The sequence below is a fragment of the Bombina bombina genome, chromosome 1 (genome assembly GCF_027579735.1).
Source record: "Bombina bombina isolate aBomBom1 chromosome 1, aBomBom1.pri, whole genome shotgun sequence".
NCBI lineage: Eukaryota > Metazoa > Chordata > Amphibia > Anura > Bombinatoridae > Bombina > Bombina bombina.
In genome coordinates this window covers 796,075,012-796,092,067 of record NC_069499.1, presented here as the reverse complement: position 1 = coordinate 796,092,067, position 17,056 = coordinate 796,075,012, and the positions used below count along the sequence as shown (strand labels likewise).

Genomic DNA, 17,056 nt, shown 5'->3' with positions numbered 1-17,056 from the left:
GGCTCCAATTCCTGGTCCTGTGGCCATTCTGTCAGTCATATAAGCACAGTATAGCAGGTCCCTGGCCATGCAGACACTCAGTCACATAGCCCCATCACATCTGAGCCCTGCCTAAACAACCCTCCTGCCAGCCACATACCCACATCAGATAAAACTCCTGGCCCTGAGCTGCTCTGTCAGCCACATATTCATAGTGTATCAAATCCCTTCAGAGCCGTCGTCAGACACATATCCAACATCAGATCCCAACACTGGCAAAGCAGCTCCTCTTTCAGCTCCATACTCTTATCAGTAGACCCCCTGGCCATGGATCACTTTTTTTAAACAAATAATCACATCAGACCTTTAGGCCTTCCACCCATACCTAGGCTTTCATACCCAACATGAACCCCCTAATTTTATAGAGGGTAACCCCATCTTCTGTATGAGTATTATGAGTTTATGATGCAAACTTCAATACTGTGAATATATTAGAGAGGTTCATGGCATTTTTATGTCAATCACCTAGCAATTACAGGGTTATGAGAGCCCTCAATGGAATGAGGGTTGATCTTTTTCCAAAATGGGTTTGTGTGCCCTTCTAAAAGATCCTTCTACCCCATTAACACACACTTACTTCTATTAGAGCAAAATGATCACCTGCAAAGTAGAGAGTACTGCAATTCTGGAATTCTTCCCTGGTTGGCTTAGGGATGTCACTGAAATGCTGCACCAGTATAAGGGTCACAGGCTTTGGCAGTTAAGTCCAGGGTCACACTGTCAGTCTTGTTAGAGCAGCTGGAGCCTAGTGATGCGCTGAAGCAAGGATGTTTAGTATTGAGGGTAGCGTGTGGATGCAGTATGGGCATGTCTGTACCTGAAGATGTTCTGGATGGGTGCACTGGGATTAGAGCTGCAGGCTTTGTCTGTGCATTGTACTGACTTTGATACCTGTAATAAGGTTAGCAATTTTTATGTTCTGTTTGTCAGAAGTGACCTTGAGGTTTGGGTGCCAAGATCTATGGGGGAAGGTGTTAAAAGGCCTCCTCTGAAACCAGTATGATGCTTGGTTATTCTAATAAAAATGATGGTGTTCTTGATACTGGTCTATGTTCCTGCTTGTGACACCTGATTACGTCCTGGTTTCTCTTTCAAGTCTTACTCTTGTCCGTACCCTGTCTGGTGGACTAATTTACTTGTTGATGACCCCTAGAACCGTGGCCGGACTGTTAACCGACGGACATTTGTCCGACTGACATTTGTGTGACAGATAATAATCTGACAGACAAATGTCCGTCTGATAATAGTCCAGCCACGGCTAAATGCGTCAGATTCTACTCATGCATTCTGTCCGCGAACCGTTATAAGCACGTTGTGGTGGGTGGGATCCCTGGTTAGGTTCCCAGAGGCGGTTGCGGCACTCAAGGCATCGATTAGAACAGAACTCTCTGTAGCATATCTGCCCTCGGCCAAATGTACATCCACTCGGAATAGTCTCTCTGACATATGTCTGACAGACAAATGTGCTTCGGCATTCTATCCGCCAGCATTCTGTCCAAGAACCCCTAGAACTGTGTATTTGACTATCTATTTGCCTAGTTCTTCTGTTGTGATGTTTGATTTTTGGCAGATAGACTGCTACTGAACTTTGACCTGATTGCTAACAACTATTGTGGATACTCCTTGGTTTTAACATGTTCCTAGTATTAACCATGGACTGTTCTGGAGTAATACGTATCTATCATCTCCTGCAGACTTGGTTCGAGTTTCCCAACAAGCTAAAGCCCTTATTACCTTACCAGCAGGAAGCTGTAGCTGTTGTAATAAGCTGTACTTGAAACATAGACTTTGGCAATGTGAGTGGGAGAACAACTGAAACCACCTCATAGGCTCTCTGGTAACAGAACAGTGCACAAAGAGAACTGTTGTCTGAGCATAGATGAAACCAGTAGGGGGGCATCTTGAGTTTCTGCTTATTGCAGCAAATGTATTGCTGCCTGTAAGTTAAGCAAGCTCAGGAATGGACTAGGGATAAAAAGCAGCCATGGAAAAAGTCTGTAGAAAGCACATACCCTATTTTCCTCAAAGGGATTACTGGGATAATCAATCCACAATATATTTTATAAGCATTAACTTATATTATCATATTATATCATAATATTGTTGCTAAATAGGAACCCTAAAACCCAATTTCATCCATGACTCCTTTTCACAGTATGAAAATGATTATTCATGGTGTGATCTGGAGATTACACTCAGTGAGTCACTCTGTTTTAGAATGTGATCTGACTAGACAATAGAAACCATTCAAAGGAGGGCAATTTAATGGTTCATTGTCTAGGAAATAAAGCTTGCAAGGAAATACATTTGTGATTATAGCTCAGAGGAGAAGAGAGGTGAATAGGCTGCACCACCTCACCAGCAGCAACACCTCATTAAAATGTAACTGGTCAGCCCCAGCTTTTGCAGCCCATTGAGGAATCTCCTGGTGTCCTGGTAGGCCAATTCAGCCTTGAGAAAGATTATGTAGTAAATCAACTCTACGGTACATGTTTTATTGATTTTTTTTTATATGTAGTTTCTTTTACTACAGAAAATGTTTAATCAAATATAAAGTATTGGCCATATCTTTTAAATAACACATGTAGATAAGCAGGCAGTTATGAAAATGTAGGAAAGTATGGCAAGGCAAGGAAATATAGTAAGGTGTAGAGGGCATTGTAAGGCAGGGGAGTACAGTGAGGTGGTGCAGGTAGAGTTAGGCAGGGGTGTATAGTTAGGTGAAAGAGTATGGTTCAGTAGGGGGACATGAGATTGAGGATGTATGCTAATACAGGGGAGTACAGTGAGGTGGTGAAGGTAAGGTAAGTTAGGGGTGTATAGCGAGGTGGTAGAGGTAAGGTAAGGCAGGGGTGTATAGTGAGGTGGTAGAGGTAAGGTAAGGCAGGGGTGTATAGTGAGGTGATGGAGGTAAGGTAAGGCAGGGGTGTATAGTGAGGTGGTTGAGGTAAGGTAAGGCATGGGTGTATAGTGAGGTGGTGGAAGTAGGGTAAGGCAGGGGTGTATAGTGAGGTGGTGGAAGTAGGGTAAGGCAGGGGTGTATAGTGAGGTGGTGAAGGTAAGGTAAGGCAGGGGTGTATAGTGAGGTGGTGAAGGTAAGGTAAGGCAGGGGTGTATAGTGAGGTGGTAGAGGTAAAGTAAGGCAGGGGTGTATAGTGAGGTGGTAAAGGTAAGGTAAGGCAGGGGTGTATAGTGAGGTGGTGGAGGTAAGGTAAGGCAGGGGTGTATAGTGAGGTGGTGGAGGTAAGGTAAGGCAGGGGTGTATAGTGAGGTGGTAGAGGTAAGGTAAGGCAGGAGTGTATAGTGAGGTGGTGAAGGTAAGGTAAGGTAGGGGTGTATAGTGAGGTGGTGGAGGTAAGGTAAGGCAGGGGTGTATAGTGAGGTGGTAAAAGTAAGGTAAGGCAGGGGTGTATAGTGAGGTGGTAGAGGTAAGGTAAGGCAGGGGTGTATAGTGAAGTGGTAGAGGTAAGGTAAGGCAGGGGTGTATAGTGAGGTGGTGGAGGTAAGGTAAGGCAGGGGTGTATAGTGAGGTGGTGGAAGTAGGATTAGATCAGGGGTGTATAGTGAGGTGGGAGAGTTAGGTAAGGCAGGGGTGTATATTGAGGTGAAAAAATTATGGTACGGTAGGGGGACATAGGTTGAGGGCATATTAGGGGTGTATAGTGAGGTGGTGGAATTTAGGTAAGGCAGGGGTGTATAGTGAGGTGGTGGAGTTAGGTAAGGCAGGGGTGTATAGTGAAGTGGTGGAGGTAAGGTAAGGCAGGGGTGTATAGTGAGGTGGTGGAGGTAAGGTAAGGCAGGAGTGTATAGTGAAGTGGTGGAGGTAGGATTAGATCAGGGGTGTATAGTGAGGTGGGAGAGTTAGGTAAGGCAGGGGTGTATATTGAGGTGAAAATATTATGGTATGGTAGGGGGACATAGGTTGAGGGCATTTTAGGGGTGTATAGTGAGGTGGTGGAAGTAGATAAGGCAGGGGTGTTTAGTGATGTGGTTTTTAGGGAGGGTAAGGTTGCAGTATATAGTGAAATGAAGGGGAATGGTAAAGCAGGGGTATATATTGAGGTAGAGGGGAATGGTAATATAGAGGAGTATAGGAACAATGAGAACACAATGTTATGGTCTAATGAATTAGTGCATTTTTTCATTACAATGCCCCTTTAACAGTATATTTGTACCTTTTATTGCACATCATTTTTACATATGATTAGACCGTGCATTGCATTAAAACATTATTATCCTACAGCTAGATCACACTGGGATAGTAAATAAGTTCTTTGCTCTGGGTGGCCTTATTTAAACCCATAAGTAATCCTGCTGGCTGCAGTGCTCCTCGCTTATGTCAACAGCAAACAGTTGCCTCTTCTTGCTAAATGCTCTGTGAGTTCTACATTTTTTAAGCAGGAAAACTCACAGCCAGAGACAACTGGAGCTCTCTTTAGTAGTTTGTTTTAGTTGGTACCTTTTGCTGAGAATATGGTTGCAAAAGCCCCCAAGGTCATCTCTTTTGGATGAAGTACGATCAGGTAGTTTACATGTTGTTACTGACCTTTTGCTTTAATCTACTCTTTTTACTTTTTTAAAAGAAAGTAACTGTATTTAGCCAGATGCTATTTCCCTGTGTTATTGTGCATATTTGAACTCTCTGTGGTAACAATTTTCATTTCAGCTGGGAGGTTTACTCCCTGTAACCACTACTAAGGCTTTCATAATATGTCAAAGAATAGACCCTCGTTCTAACATTTTGTTAGAATACGCTCCTGCTTTGTATGTGATTTAATGTATTAAACCATTTTATCTTCTCTTTTTCCTGTCTTAAGGCTATATAGTTAGTCAAATAAAATGTTGACCCATAAAAAAATTATAATAATAAATAACTATGTAATTATGCAACAGATCATTAACATGTCCATAAAAGTTACAAAGTCTGATAGATAATAATTTAAGAAGAATAAACTAGTTGTCATTTTGCTTTTACCTGTAATTTTCTGCAAATTGCATGCCCCTGAATATTACTAGATCATATTTCAACTGTAAATAAAACAAATTCTTGTAACAAAAAAAAATCTCTTTTAAAGTCTATGCATTTTTGTATTCACTTTGAGTTACATTTATTACTGGAATGTGATCTGTATAGGGAGGCAATTGCTTTGAATGGAGTTGACTGACTGATGTGACAAACTCTTACAAATTACTGTTATACATCTGTGGTAATAACTTTATGGTCCTAAACCTTTTCATGTCCTCATTTTAAGACACATTTATATGATCTGACAAGATTTTCTACTTTGGATTTCACTGAAAGATATAAATTATTACACCAGCTTTAGTTGAACATTAGTATTTTATTACACAGCTGGATTTTGTACATTTGATAGCAGAACTTTAGCATCTATCTGTTATTAAAGACAGAACCATAAAGCTATTACAAGTTAATGAGTCACTTATAGAAAATAAGGAATGTCACTTGAAAGATTGATCCTTGAACATTGTAGCTAACAAAATCATACTTTAGAGGTACAGTAAACACCTTGTAATTGCACAATATTTATGTTGTTTGCAATAGGAGAAAATAACAGCCAAGTCTTAAGGTTTAAAAGAAATTAACATCTTGTTTGCCTTAATTTTGTTTCCATGGCCAAACCCACCTATCATTTGCCGTATTTGAAGGAGCCACTCAGAGCTTTAATCTGCAGACAGCAAGGCTACCCACATTCTTTATGTTAGTATAAAACGCATTGTTTTTGCAGTTGTAGGTAAGCTCAGAAGTATGCACACATTTTGAGCAATATATGGTAGCAGTATTTGTAACACTCTTTTTAACTATGTTATACATTTTTGTGCACTAGACAGGGCAGTGTTTCCTACTGTGGCTAACATTAAAGAAAATCAAGAGATTAAATATATTTGATAGAAATAAATTGGATTTTAAAATAGCTGACTCTTTTTGAATCATGAAAGTTTAATTTTGATTTTCATGTCCTTTTAAGAAAATAATCAGAATTGACAGGGTAAAAAAATTACTATCTCTTTATGTGTAAATATATCACATATGAGAGTTTACCTAATGGATTAAAAAAATGAAATTGGCAATATTGTATTAAATTGGCTATTTTTATGCCTTAGAGAAGTGAGTTTATGATTTTCAGCAGGTCTTTGTTCAATATATGAACAAATAAAATGTTGTTGGTCCTAGAGTTCATTGTCATAAATCTGGGTGGTTCTAAATTAGGAGAGGGAGGGGCATGTGACATAAAAACTACTTTATATCTAAACAGACCCAGGGACAACTTTCTGTGCAGCACATGACTGACAGCACCTGGGATTAATATCATGGTTTGGCATTCTTGGACCCTCTTGATATGGATTTTTCTCCATTTCGGTATGTTAAGCTTCTCAGCTACAAGATTATAATGTGGTTATGATGAACAAGTTATTGAGGAAGGTCTTACTCAGTTTAAATGTATTATTCATGTATTCTAGTTAGAATGTTAATTAATTGGTTATGATAAATTGTTGTAGCTTGATTCAAACTCAAGGGATTATGATATATGCAATTAATTCCATTTTTGGCACATTACGTGCTTCAAGGAAATGATAGTTTTATTGATGGCATTGCTATTATTTTTCTGGTTTTCATCTGTAATAGTACAGACTAACAATAATCTATGTTCCTGTAAACATTTGTTCTTCAACTAAAGAGGGTTGTTTAAAATTGCACATAATAGGGAAATGTTTCATTATTTTATTCTGCTTATATTTGCAAATATTTGACAGGCCAGCAGCAGTAGAGCATTTGTGCTTATAAAAGCCTTTTCCAAAATTACCCCCACACAACGGTTTCATGTTGAACTTAAAGCTCATCTGAAGCACTGTAAACATGCATAAGGGGTGAATATTTCAAATTAGTAGAAGGAAATCATTATACATTGTCAGTCAAATTGTAATGTCCATACCCAGTGCAATCAGTTGACACAAAGTAATTCTATAGAACACATATGTAAATTGTACTATCTGGGGTGTGTAACTGTACTCAAAAAGGCATCTGCTTCCATTTAGATGCAATTTAAAAATATATCCCCACCCAACATGTTAGCCAATTAATACTGTACATTTTATGTGTCATTGTGCACAGCCTTAGGGATAGATTGCTTATTGGATTACAAAGACAACTCTCAGAGCTTTATTGGTGGATAGTGGCACTAACCACAGGTATAGGAAAATATGTTAAAAAAATTATACATTTTATAATGCAACACATCATACATATATATATATATATATATATATATATATATATATATATATATATATATATATATATATATATATATATATATTATGTATTTCAGACAAATGAATATGTTGTTTTTCCAAGATTTGTTTACTTTTTAATAGGATATTTTACTTAACCTTTTTTTTTCCTATTTTGTTTTTTATTTTTTATTAACAATGTCTGCAGTATATGTCTGTATTTGTAAATGTTGAAGCTGGAGTCATCACTTTTTTTTAACAAAACCCTAAAGTCAAAATTAATTTTAAAGGGACACTGAACCCAAATTTGTTTATTCATGATTCAGATACAGCATGCAATTTTAAGCAACTTTCTAATTTACTCCAATTATAACATTTTATTTATTCTCTTGGTATCTTTATTTGAAATGCAAGAATGTAAGTTTAGATGCCGGCCCATTTTTGGTGAACAACCTGGGTTGTTCTTGCTGATTGGTGGCTAAATTCATCCACCAATAAAAAAAGTGCTGTCCACAGTCTGAACCATAAAAAAAGCTTAGATGTCTTCTTTTCCAAATAAAGATAGCAAGGGAATGAAGAAAAATTGATAATAGGAGAAAATTAGAAAGTTTCTAAAAACTGCATGCTCTATCTGAATCACAAAAGAAAAATTTTGGGTTCAGTGTCCCTTTAAAGAGAGAATCTAGTCAAAATTAAACATTCATGATTCAGATAGGGCATGCAATTATATATAGGTTACTATTTTACTTTTATCATTTAATTTGCTTTGTTTTTTTGGAATTCTTTGTTGAAAGCTAAACCTAGGGAGGCTCATATGCTAATTTCCAAGCCTCTGAAGGCCGGCTCTTATCTCAGTGCATTTTGACAGTTTTTTCACAGCTACTAGACAGCGCTAGTTAATGTGTGCCATATATATAACATTGTGCTCACTCCCATGGAGTTACTTATGAGATTGGCTAAAATGCAAGTCTGTCAAAAAAACTGAAATAAGGGAGCAGTCTGCAGAGGCTTAGATAAAAGGTAATTACAGAGGTAAAAAGTGTATTAATATTACTATGTTAATAATGCAAAACTGGGGAATGGGTAATAAAGGAATTATCTATCTTTTAAAGCAGTACAAATTCTGGAGTAGATTGTCCCTTTAAACTAATAGATAAAGCATGCAATTTAAAAAATGTTGCTCTCTTTGTACCCTTTGTTAAAGAGAAAACTAAGGGAGGCTTATAGGAGCTTAGTAATATACACATATCTATATCAGGCTATGGCAGCCGTGGTTGCAACTATGAATAACATTGGTATAATGTTGCAAGCACTTCTGACAGGTGGCTAAGGACTTGCAAGCTCCTGAGCTCACCGAGGATTACTCTTTCACAAAGGATACCAAGAGAGCAAAGCAAAATTGATAATAGAAGTGATTTGAAAAGTTGTTTGATTGTGACAATACTATCCCTTTAACACATTAATATATTCACTTAAATATTACTTACTAAATATCCCTGATTATTTCTATGATAGAATTAAAAGATAATTATAGAATAAAATATTCTTATTTTTGGAAAATGTATGCTTACCTGATAAATTAACTTATTTCATGATGGTGAGAGTCCATGAGTCATCACATGTCGGAATAACCCTCCTGACCACTAGGAGGAGGCAAACACCCCCCAACATACCAAAGCTTTAAATTCCTTCCCACTACCCTGAATCGTCAGTCATACCAGGTAGATGGAAGACACAGAAAAGCAGGGATGATAAAGCAGGTCAAAAGAAGTACTTTTGCCACATGAACAAAAAGAAAGGGTAGTTAGTAATTTCCACAGACACCAACCTGTTAAGTTGGGGTACTCTCTGGGGATTCTGAGAGTCTAAAAAGTGTGGTCTCTTCAGGAGGGAAGGTTACCCATAAACATTCTGGAATACTGAGAGATCTTTAGGGTTCTCCAGAGTTAGCTCGACCTCAGGCAGGAATCTTTTCTTTGATGCCAGTCAGACAATATCCCAGCAGTGGCTTACATCAATCATCAGCGAGGAACTCACAGTTCATTTTCTATGCAGGATTTCAGCTATCCATATTCTGGGTGTGAACATCTGGGAGGCAGGTTTTCTAAGTCATTAGTTCCTTTTAGTTCAAATGTCCTTGTGCCCATCTTGGAGGCTTCATCTTAGTAGGGATCTTCTTTCTCAAGGTCCTTTCTTTTATCAGGATCTGAAAACTCTGAATTTGATGGCTTGGTGATTGCACACCTAGGGGCCGATTTATCATGGGCCGAATGGCCCCTGATGCCCCTGTTCCCGCACGAGCCTTCAGGCTCGCCAGAAACAGCAGTTATGAAGCAGCGGTCCTAAGACCGCTGCTTCTTAACTGGTCCGCTGCCTCAGAGGGTGCGGACATTGATGCGCCCGATTCTATAAGATCGGGTTGATTGACACCCACCGCTAGCGGCTGATTGGCCGCGAATCCACAGGGGGTGGCATTGCACAAGCAGTTCGAATAGACATTCATAAATTGGCCCCAATGTACTGTCTCAGAGAGGTTTTTCTGATAAAGTTATTGACAACTTGATTTAGGTTAGGAAAGCTGTCACCAGGCGTATTTATCATAATGCTTGAAAATCTTTTTTGATTGCTGTGCTCACAAGAGAAATCAGTAAAATTATTTTAGAATTTCTAGAGTTCCTGCAGGAGGATTTGGAAAAAGATTTGTCCTCTATTTATTTTTTTTCCATAAGAGGATTGCTAAAATTCCAGATTTTCATAACTTTGTTCAGGTTCTGGTCAAATTTAAACCAGTTATTCTGACAGAAGATTTTCAGAGCTTTCAGCTTTGTCTTTCAAATTTCCTTTCCTGGATTTTCATCATTTAAGGCTGTTCTTCACACTAGTTATTCCTTTCTTCCTAAGGTGGTATCTACAGATACTATCAACCAGGAAATTGTAGTTCCTTCTTTTTGTCCAGCTCCTAAGAATTGTAAGGGGCAAGTTTTTAACAAATTATATGTTGTGAGAGCTCTTAAATATTATGTGGATTTCAGACTAGAGCTGTTTGGGTGGGATCAGGTAGGGATCAGGGGGTAGGAAGTGTCAGTTGGGAAGCTAACCTCTACACTAAAACTAAAATTAACCTTTTAAGCTACCTTATTAACCCCTTTACTGCCAGGAATAACAGAAGTGTGGTGCGCAGCTACAATTAGCGATCTTCTAATTACCAAAAAGCAACGGCAAAGCCATATATGTCTGCTCTTTCTGAGCAAAGGGCATCTGAGAGAAACTTTTACAAATATTTGTGCCATGATTGCATACGCAGTATGTAAATAATTTCTGTGAGAAACCCAATGTTTGTGAAAAAAGTACCCATTTTGTTTTATTTGATGGCATTTGGCGGTGAAATGGTGGCATGAAATATAGGGTTAAAGGGATATGCAACACAAATTTTTTTCTTTCATGATTCAGATAGATCAGGCAATTTTAAGCAACATTCTAGCTTACTCCTATTATTCATTTTTATTTGTTCTCTTGGTATCTTTGTTTGAAAAATCAGGAATTTAAGCTGAGCAGCCGGCCCATTTTTGTTAATTTCTACATTTAGCCAAATATCAGCAAGTGCTACCCATGTGCTGAACCAAAAATGGTCCGGATCCTCAGCTTACATTCCTGTTTTTCAAATAAAGATACCAAGAGAACGGAAAAAAATATAAAAGGAGTAAATTATAAAGTTAAAAATTGCATCATCTATCTGAATCATGAAATAAAAATATTAGAAGCACATATATCTGTAATACTACAACCCAATAAACCCTGTGAAGATTCTAGTAGTTACAGACTACTGTCGCTTTTAAACACCAACATTATAAGCACAGTGTCAAAGATCTTTAACAAGCTTACTACAAAGCAGGAGAATGATGGATACAACTAAATTTCCCCTGAGGAGAGCTGTGGAATCCACAAGGTGCAACACACTGATAAATCCATATTTCACCTGGGAGACCTGTGAAATTTCCCACTGGGAAAAGATCTTTCACTGCCTGGTTGGCAACTCCTCGTCTACCTGTCTGTTCAACAAGGCACTGTGAGGAGGGAAAGGGTATCAGATTGGTTAGAGAACCCCTCTTAATGATGATTAGATCAGCACTTCAGTATTAACCTCACTCCATCAAGGATGCAAACAAATGACTAAGGACTCAGAGTAGTGGTAAGGGTTTTTGCCTCCTCCTAGTGGCCTGGAGGGCAATTCCCACTGATAGTGACTCATGGACTCTCACCATCTGATAAAATAAATCTAAAACTCAGTAAACCTTCATATTTATTTAAGTTTAAAAATGTAGAGGAAGATCCAACATATAAAAATATGTAAAAAATAACAATGTGTCCATAAAATAAAAAGAAAGTCCAGGGTCTATTTGAATAGCCAATACAAATTAATGTGTATATATTTATATATATATATATATATATATATATATATATATATATATATATATATATATATATATATATATATATATACACACATTTACATATAACGGAAATGGACTGTGCTCTCATTCCAGACTGGGTACACATCATATGACCCTGCAAAACTCACTGCACTGGGTGTTCACCAGCACTCACAGACAGCGGCACAGCTTTGAGGGACTCAGGCAGTTAACTCCAATCAAGCCTGGGTGCACAGTCCATAGGGAAAATTGCAAAATAAAATTATTTAACACAACACGTAGAAAGTCTGGTACTCTCTTGCAAGCACACAGCTAGAATAAAAGCAAAATTGAAGAGTTACGTTACAGCAAATGGTGATAGACCTAGGACCACATCAAGGTCTCTTCTTCCCTGGGTCCCCAACCTATAGCCACACAATGTGTGTTTCCACTTTTGTCCTTGTCAACAACAAGAAGATTGAAAACACATGTACCTCAACAGAGATGGAAAAAACAACATACAGTGGCTTTTCTTTTTCTTGAAAACACAACTATAGAGCTGAAACGTAAGTGGGAATTAAACTGTGACATAATAAGGAGCGGCAGATCAAATTGTAGTTGAGACTATACTAGGCCACAGCTGTAGTGGGAAAAGATGCTAAATGTTAGCATTCATATAACATAGCAGTAAAATTGAATAAAGGGATATAAAACCCAAATATTTGGCTAAATGTAGCGACCAATCAGCAAGCGCTACCCAGGGTACTGAACCAAAAATGGGCGGACTCCTCAGCTTAAATTCCTGATGTTTCAAATAAAGATACCAACAGAACAAAGGACAATTGATAATACGAGTAAATTAGAAAGTTGCTTAAAATTGTATGCTCTATATGAATCATGAAAGAAAAAAATTTGGTTTCATACTACTTTAAAGGACCTTAGCATTTTTTACTTTTAGTTTTAAACCCTAAGTGATTTTTTTAATATTTTACATATGTCAAGAAATAAAGTGGAAGATTTGTTTGAACCTATTGTGTTTTTTTTATATTGAGAATTCCTATCATGGCTTACGGAGCTAGTTTTTACAAAAACTAATTCATTGTATAACCTTTTTTATATATGCATTTACACTACAGCATCATATAATATACATGTGAAATAAAAAATGTTTGATTTTGAAATCTATTCATTTAACAATTTAATCTATCTGAATATAGAATACACAGCAGGATTTCCTAAAGCGCCTCGAGATATGACAGTGAGGAACTGTACATCTACCCCACCGGTAAGACTGCTTGTAGCATTACAACATCCTGTCCTGATACACTTAGGCAGTATATCTGGGGTCTTGTTTACTAATTGATGTAATTTAGAGAGTTACATGAATCATTATTTAGGAATTAAAAAAGTTTAAAGATGTTTTTTGTTTTTTTGGTTTTTCATTTTACTTTTTTTTATTGACTTTAGCGTACTTTACAATTATTCATCATTTGAATACATTAAATTACCCCTTTCAGTCCTTTAGAAAAATGTATCTAATGGTTTTCAACAGAAAATCAGTAATTAAGAAAATAGTAATTAGTCATAAGTTTTTATAAAGGATTGTGATAGACCCTAAAAATGCCAAAAAGGAGCCACATAAGACACAGTCCATATATGGTCCCCAGTCCACTCTACTTGCTCTTCCCCTATTTCCTCTGATTACAGGCTCTTGAAACATCATCCCTATGAAAATAAAGACATAGGGCCAAATTACAAGTGGTGCGCTGATAGCGCCGGTCACACTACACAATAACGCTGGTCCAAGTAACTTGATATTACAAGTCCATGATAAAGTGTGTTTACCAGAGAAGGGTTATCATGGCTGACATCACTCTAGTGCAACATATACTCAATGGATATCGCAACCGTGCTTACTGTGCTGATATTACAAGTTGAAAGTTAGAGTTTGCGCTTGAGCAAAAGCCTAAACTTCACTAGAATATTTAGCACAACTGGTGACCTGAAGTAAACTGTAACAGTTAAAAAAATGTTCACAAAACACATTAACACGCTAACTTTTTACTTTCAACTTGTAAAAGTGCGCGTTAATGCGTCAACAATCATTTTTTACTTTGAGCGCAGTTAGCATGTAAGCAAAAAATAATAATATTAAGCTACTTGTAATCAGGCCCATAAGTGGGCACCACATAGGGTAAAATACAATGACGTTGCACAACTTTGGTCCCACAGATTAATATAAAACCTCTATGCTATAAATTATTTTTTTTTTAAACTATTTATTAAAAACTACCCATAACAACCTGTATGTGCAATAATATTGTATCATCATATGTACATGTCATTGTATCAGCAATGCATTTCTCTGCTCTTTATCTTAATGGCTGTTTTTTCAGGCTGAATTCCTGCTATAATAATTGACTTAAAACCAAATTACAGCAATTCTCAGGTGTAAAATGGTTAGAAACAGTAATTGTTGTTTAGATACTATACACCTGAGACTTGCTATAATTTGTCCTTAAAGTCCTTACTATAGCAAGTAAGCAGGTGATATAAATACACCTTGAAATATTTGACTTTAAAAGCAAAAAAATAATAATAATAATTGCAAATTAAATTTATAACAGTAATGAACTCAGACAGCAGTTAAAGGGACATAATACCCATTTGCTAAATCACATGAAAGTGATGCAGCATAGCTGTAAAAATCTGACTAGAAAATTTCACCTGAACATCTCTATGTAAAAAAGAAAGATATTTTACCTCAAAATTTCTTCAGCTCACAATAGTTAGTGCTCTGGGGCTATATTATCAAGCTCCGAAACAGCAGTTATGAAGCAGCGGCCTTAAGACCGCTGCTGCATAACTGGTCGGCCTGCCCTGAGGCTGCGGACATCAATCCGCCCGATCCTATATGATTGGGCTGATTGACACCCCCTGCTAGAGGCCGATTAGCCGCAAATTTGCAGGGGGCAGCATTGCACAAGCAGTTTACAAGAACTGCTTGTGCAATGATATCTGTCGAACATGATCCGCTGAGCAGATCATGTCGGACAGACCGATGATAAATTGGCCCCTGTGTGTACAGTTATCCTTTTGCAACATATTCAAAAAAACATCAGCCAAATAGCTTCATCAGTGCTGATGTCACACTTTACTTTACTGTAATCTCATTAGATTTCACTTAATTCTTACGAGATTTCATAGTAAACTTTGTTAAAGTGACAGGAAAACCCACATTTTTTAATGATTCAGATAAAACATACAATTTTAAACAGCTTTCCAAATAGTTTCTATTATCAAAGTTGCTTTATTCTCTTTTAATCCTTTGTTCAATGAGCAGCAATGCACTACTGGGAGCTAGCTGAGCACATCTGGTGAACCATTAACAAGCAACATATATGTGCAATTACCAATGAGCAGCTATCTCCCAGTAGTGCCTTGCTGCTCCTGAGTATTATTTTCAACAAAGGATAGGAAGAGAGCAAATTAGATAATAGAAGTAAATTGGATAGTTGTTTAAAATTGCATGCTCTATCTGAATCATGAATGAAAAATTTGGAGTTTCATACTCCTTTAAACTGTGTAGGGAAATAACATGGCTGTACCTGCACAAGCAGATGCATGCTCCCTTGAAAGTCCTGGCACTAGCATTATTATTGGCTGGTTAAAGTCACTTTACAATAGAATGTGGCTACTAAGGAAATTGTGAAGTAAAATATCTTCCTTTTTTACATAGAGATGTTCAGGTGATATTTCCTAGCCAGCTTTTTACAGTTATGCTGCATCACTTTCAAGTGCTTCAACATTTGAGTATCATGTTCCTTTAAGTTAAAACTTTGGGTCTAATTATCTAAAACTCTCCGTTCAGAGGAGATTTTATTATTATTATTATACTTTATTTATGAAGTGCCAACATATTCCGCAGCGCTGTCCATGGGTACAATTCATTTAAATAAAACAATAAAACAATGATATAAGACTTGTGGGAGACAGGACAACATTTACAAATACATACAGGAGGAATTGAGGGCCCTATTCCCATGGGAAAACTACAATCTAGAAGGGTAGGAGGTTGAGAAACAGGAGGTGAGGACTGCAAGATTGAGAAAGATGTTAATGCAGAGTTAGATGAGGGAAATGTTAGGTAAGTGAAATTAATTCATTATTGAGTTAGGTGGTAGGCTTCCCTGAGGAGATGATCTAAAATGATTTGTCAGTACAATGAAGTCCTTGACTGGATGGTCTCAAAGGCATATTTTATACTGTGAGCTGTGTATCTCGCTAGGGATTATAATCTACTTTTCTGTATGCAATGGCGAGATACATACACAGATAGAAAAAAAAGTGCTCAACAATCTAAGCATTTTGACATAGGCCTTGTTAAAACCCCTTGTGTTAATTTATGCTCTGGTAAAATTCGGGGGTGCTGGTATATGTGGTTGTATCTTTATAATGTTCTCTATTTCTGGAGCTCTATATCCAGGCTTTGGATTTTTTATTTCCGAAACTGTTTTGCTAAAGGGGAGAAGAAAGGAAGGGAAGAGAGGTAGAAAAAAGGAAAAGGGAAGGAAAAAATGGATAAAGGGCAATAAATATTAAGCTCTGGGGACGCATTGAAATTGAGCATTAGACTTTACAAAATTGGAAAGCCAACCAGAATCTAAGTGGCCCGATTGTCGGAGGAAAGGTGGATAGAAAGTTATATACTGCTTCCTGGCCTAGCCATCTCCCATAAAGTAACTAAGACGGCTAATAAACACTAGCACCTTTTTTTCCCCCTTCACTCCTACTCTCACACAGTGTTGTTCACGAGGAAGGTGTGAACCTTTATCCTTTATCACTTAAGAGTGGATAGATATTTCACGTAGGTCAATTAGACCCGGAATTTAAATTTTATTGATCACATATGGAGAGATATATCACTGGTCCTAAAAACAAGTCCCCTGCAATGCTGTCTAAAGCTAAGGGGGAGAAAAAAAAAACAGACCAGGTAATGAGGCGACAAATTATACTATATTAGATTCAGCAAACACAAGTATGTATTCTTTAGATCCACAAGAGCTGGTTAGACAAGGTTCAGACTTAATGTTACCTCAGTTTGAACAAGTTAAAAAAGAGATATAATTTTTATCACAGGAAGTTAAAGGGACACTCAATCAAAATTAAACTTTTATTATTCAGATAGAGCATGCCATTTTAAACAACTTTCCCATTTACTTTTCCATTAACTAAATGTGCACAGTCTTTTTATATTTAAACTTTTTGAGTCACCAGCTCATACTGAGCATGTGCAAGAATAAGTGTGTATTCATTTGTGAATGGCTGATGGCTGTCACATGGTATGTATGCAT

The 17,056-nt window shown here is 37.3% G+C and overlaps 1 protein-coding gene across 1 annotated transcript in view; it reads left to right on the top strand.

Annotated features, from left to right (window-relative positions):
• Nucleotides 1-4,445: 4,445 nt before the first annotated feature.
• XPNPEP2 (X-prolyl aminopeptidase 2) overlaps nucleotides 4,446-17,056 on the top strand; it is a 127,769-nt gene continuing 115,158 nt past the window's right edge. The window contains exons 1-2 of the mRNA XM_053692061.1: nucleotides 4,446-4,562; nucleotides 12,920-12,987. Coding sequence (XP_053548036.1) covers nucleotides 12,955-12,987 — 33 coding nt within the window. The 5' untranslated portion in view covers nucleotides 4,446-4,562; nucleotides 12,920-12,954. The remainder of the gene's footprint in view (nucleotides 4,563-12,919; nucleotides 12,988-17,056) is intronic.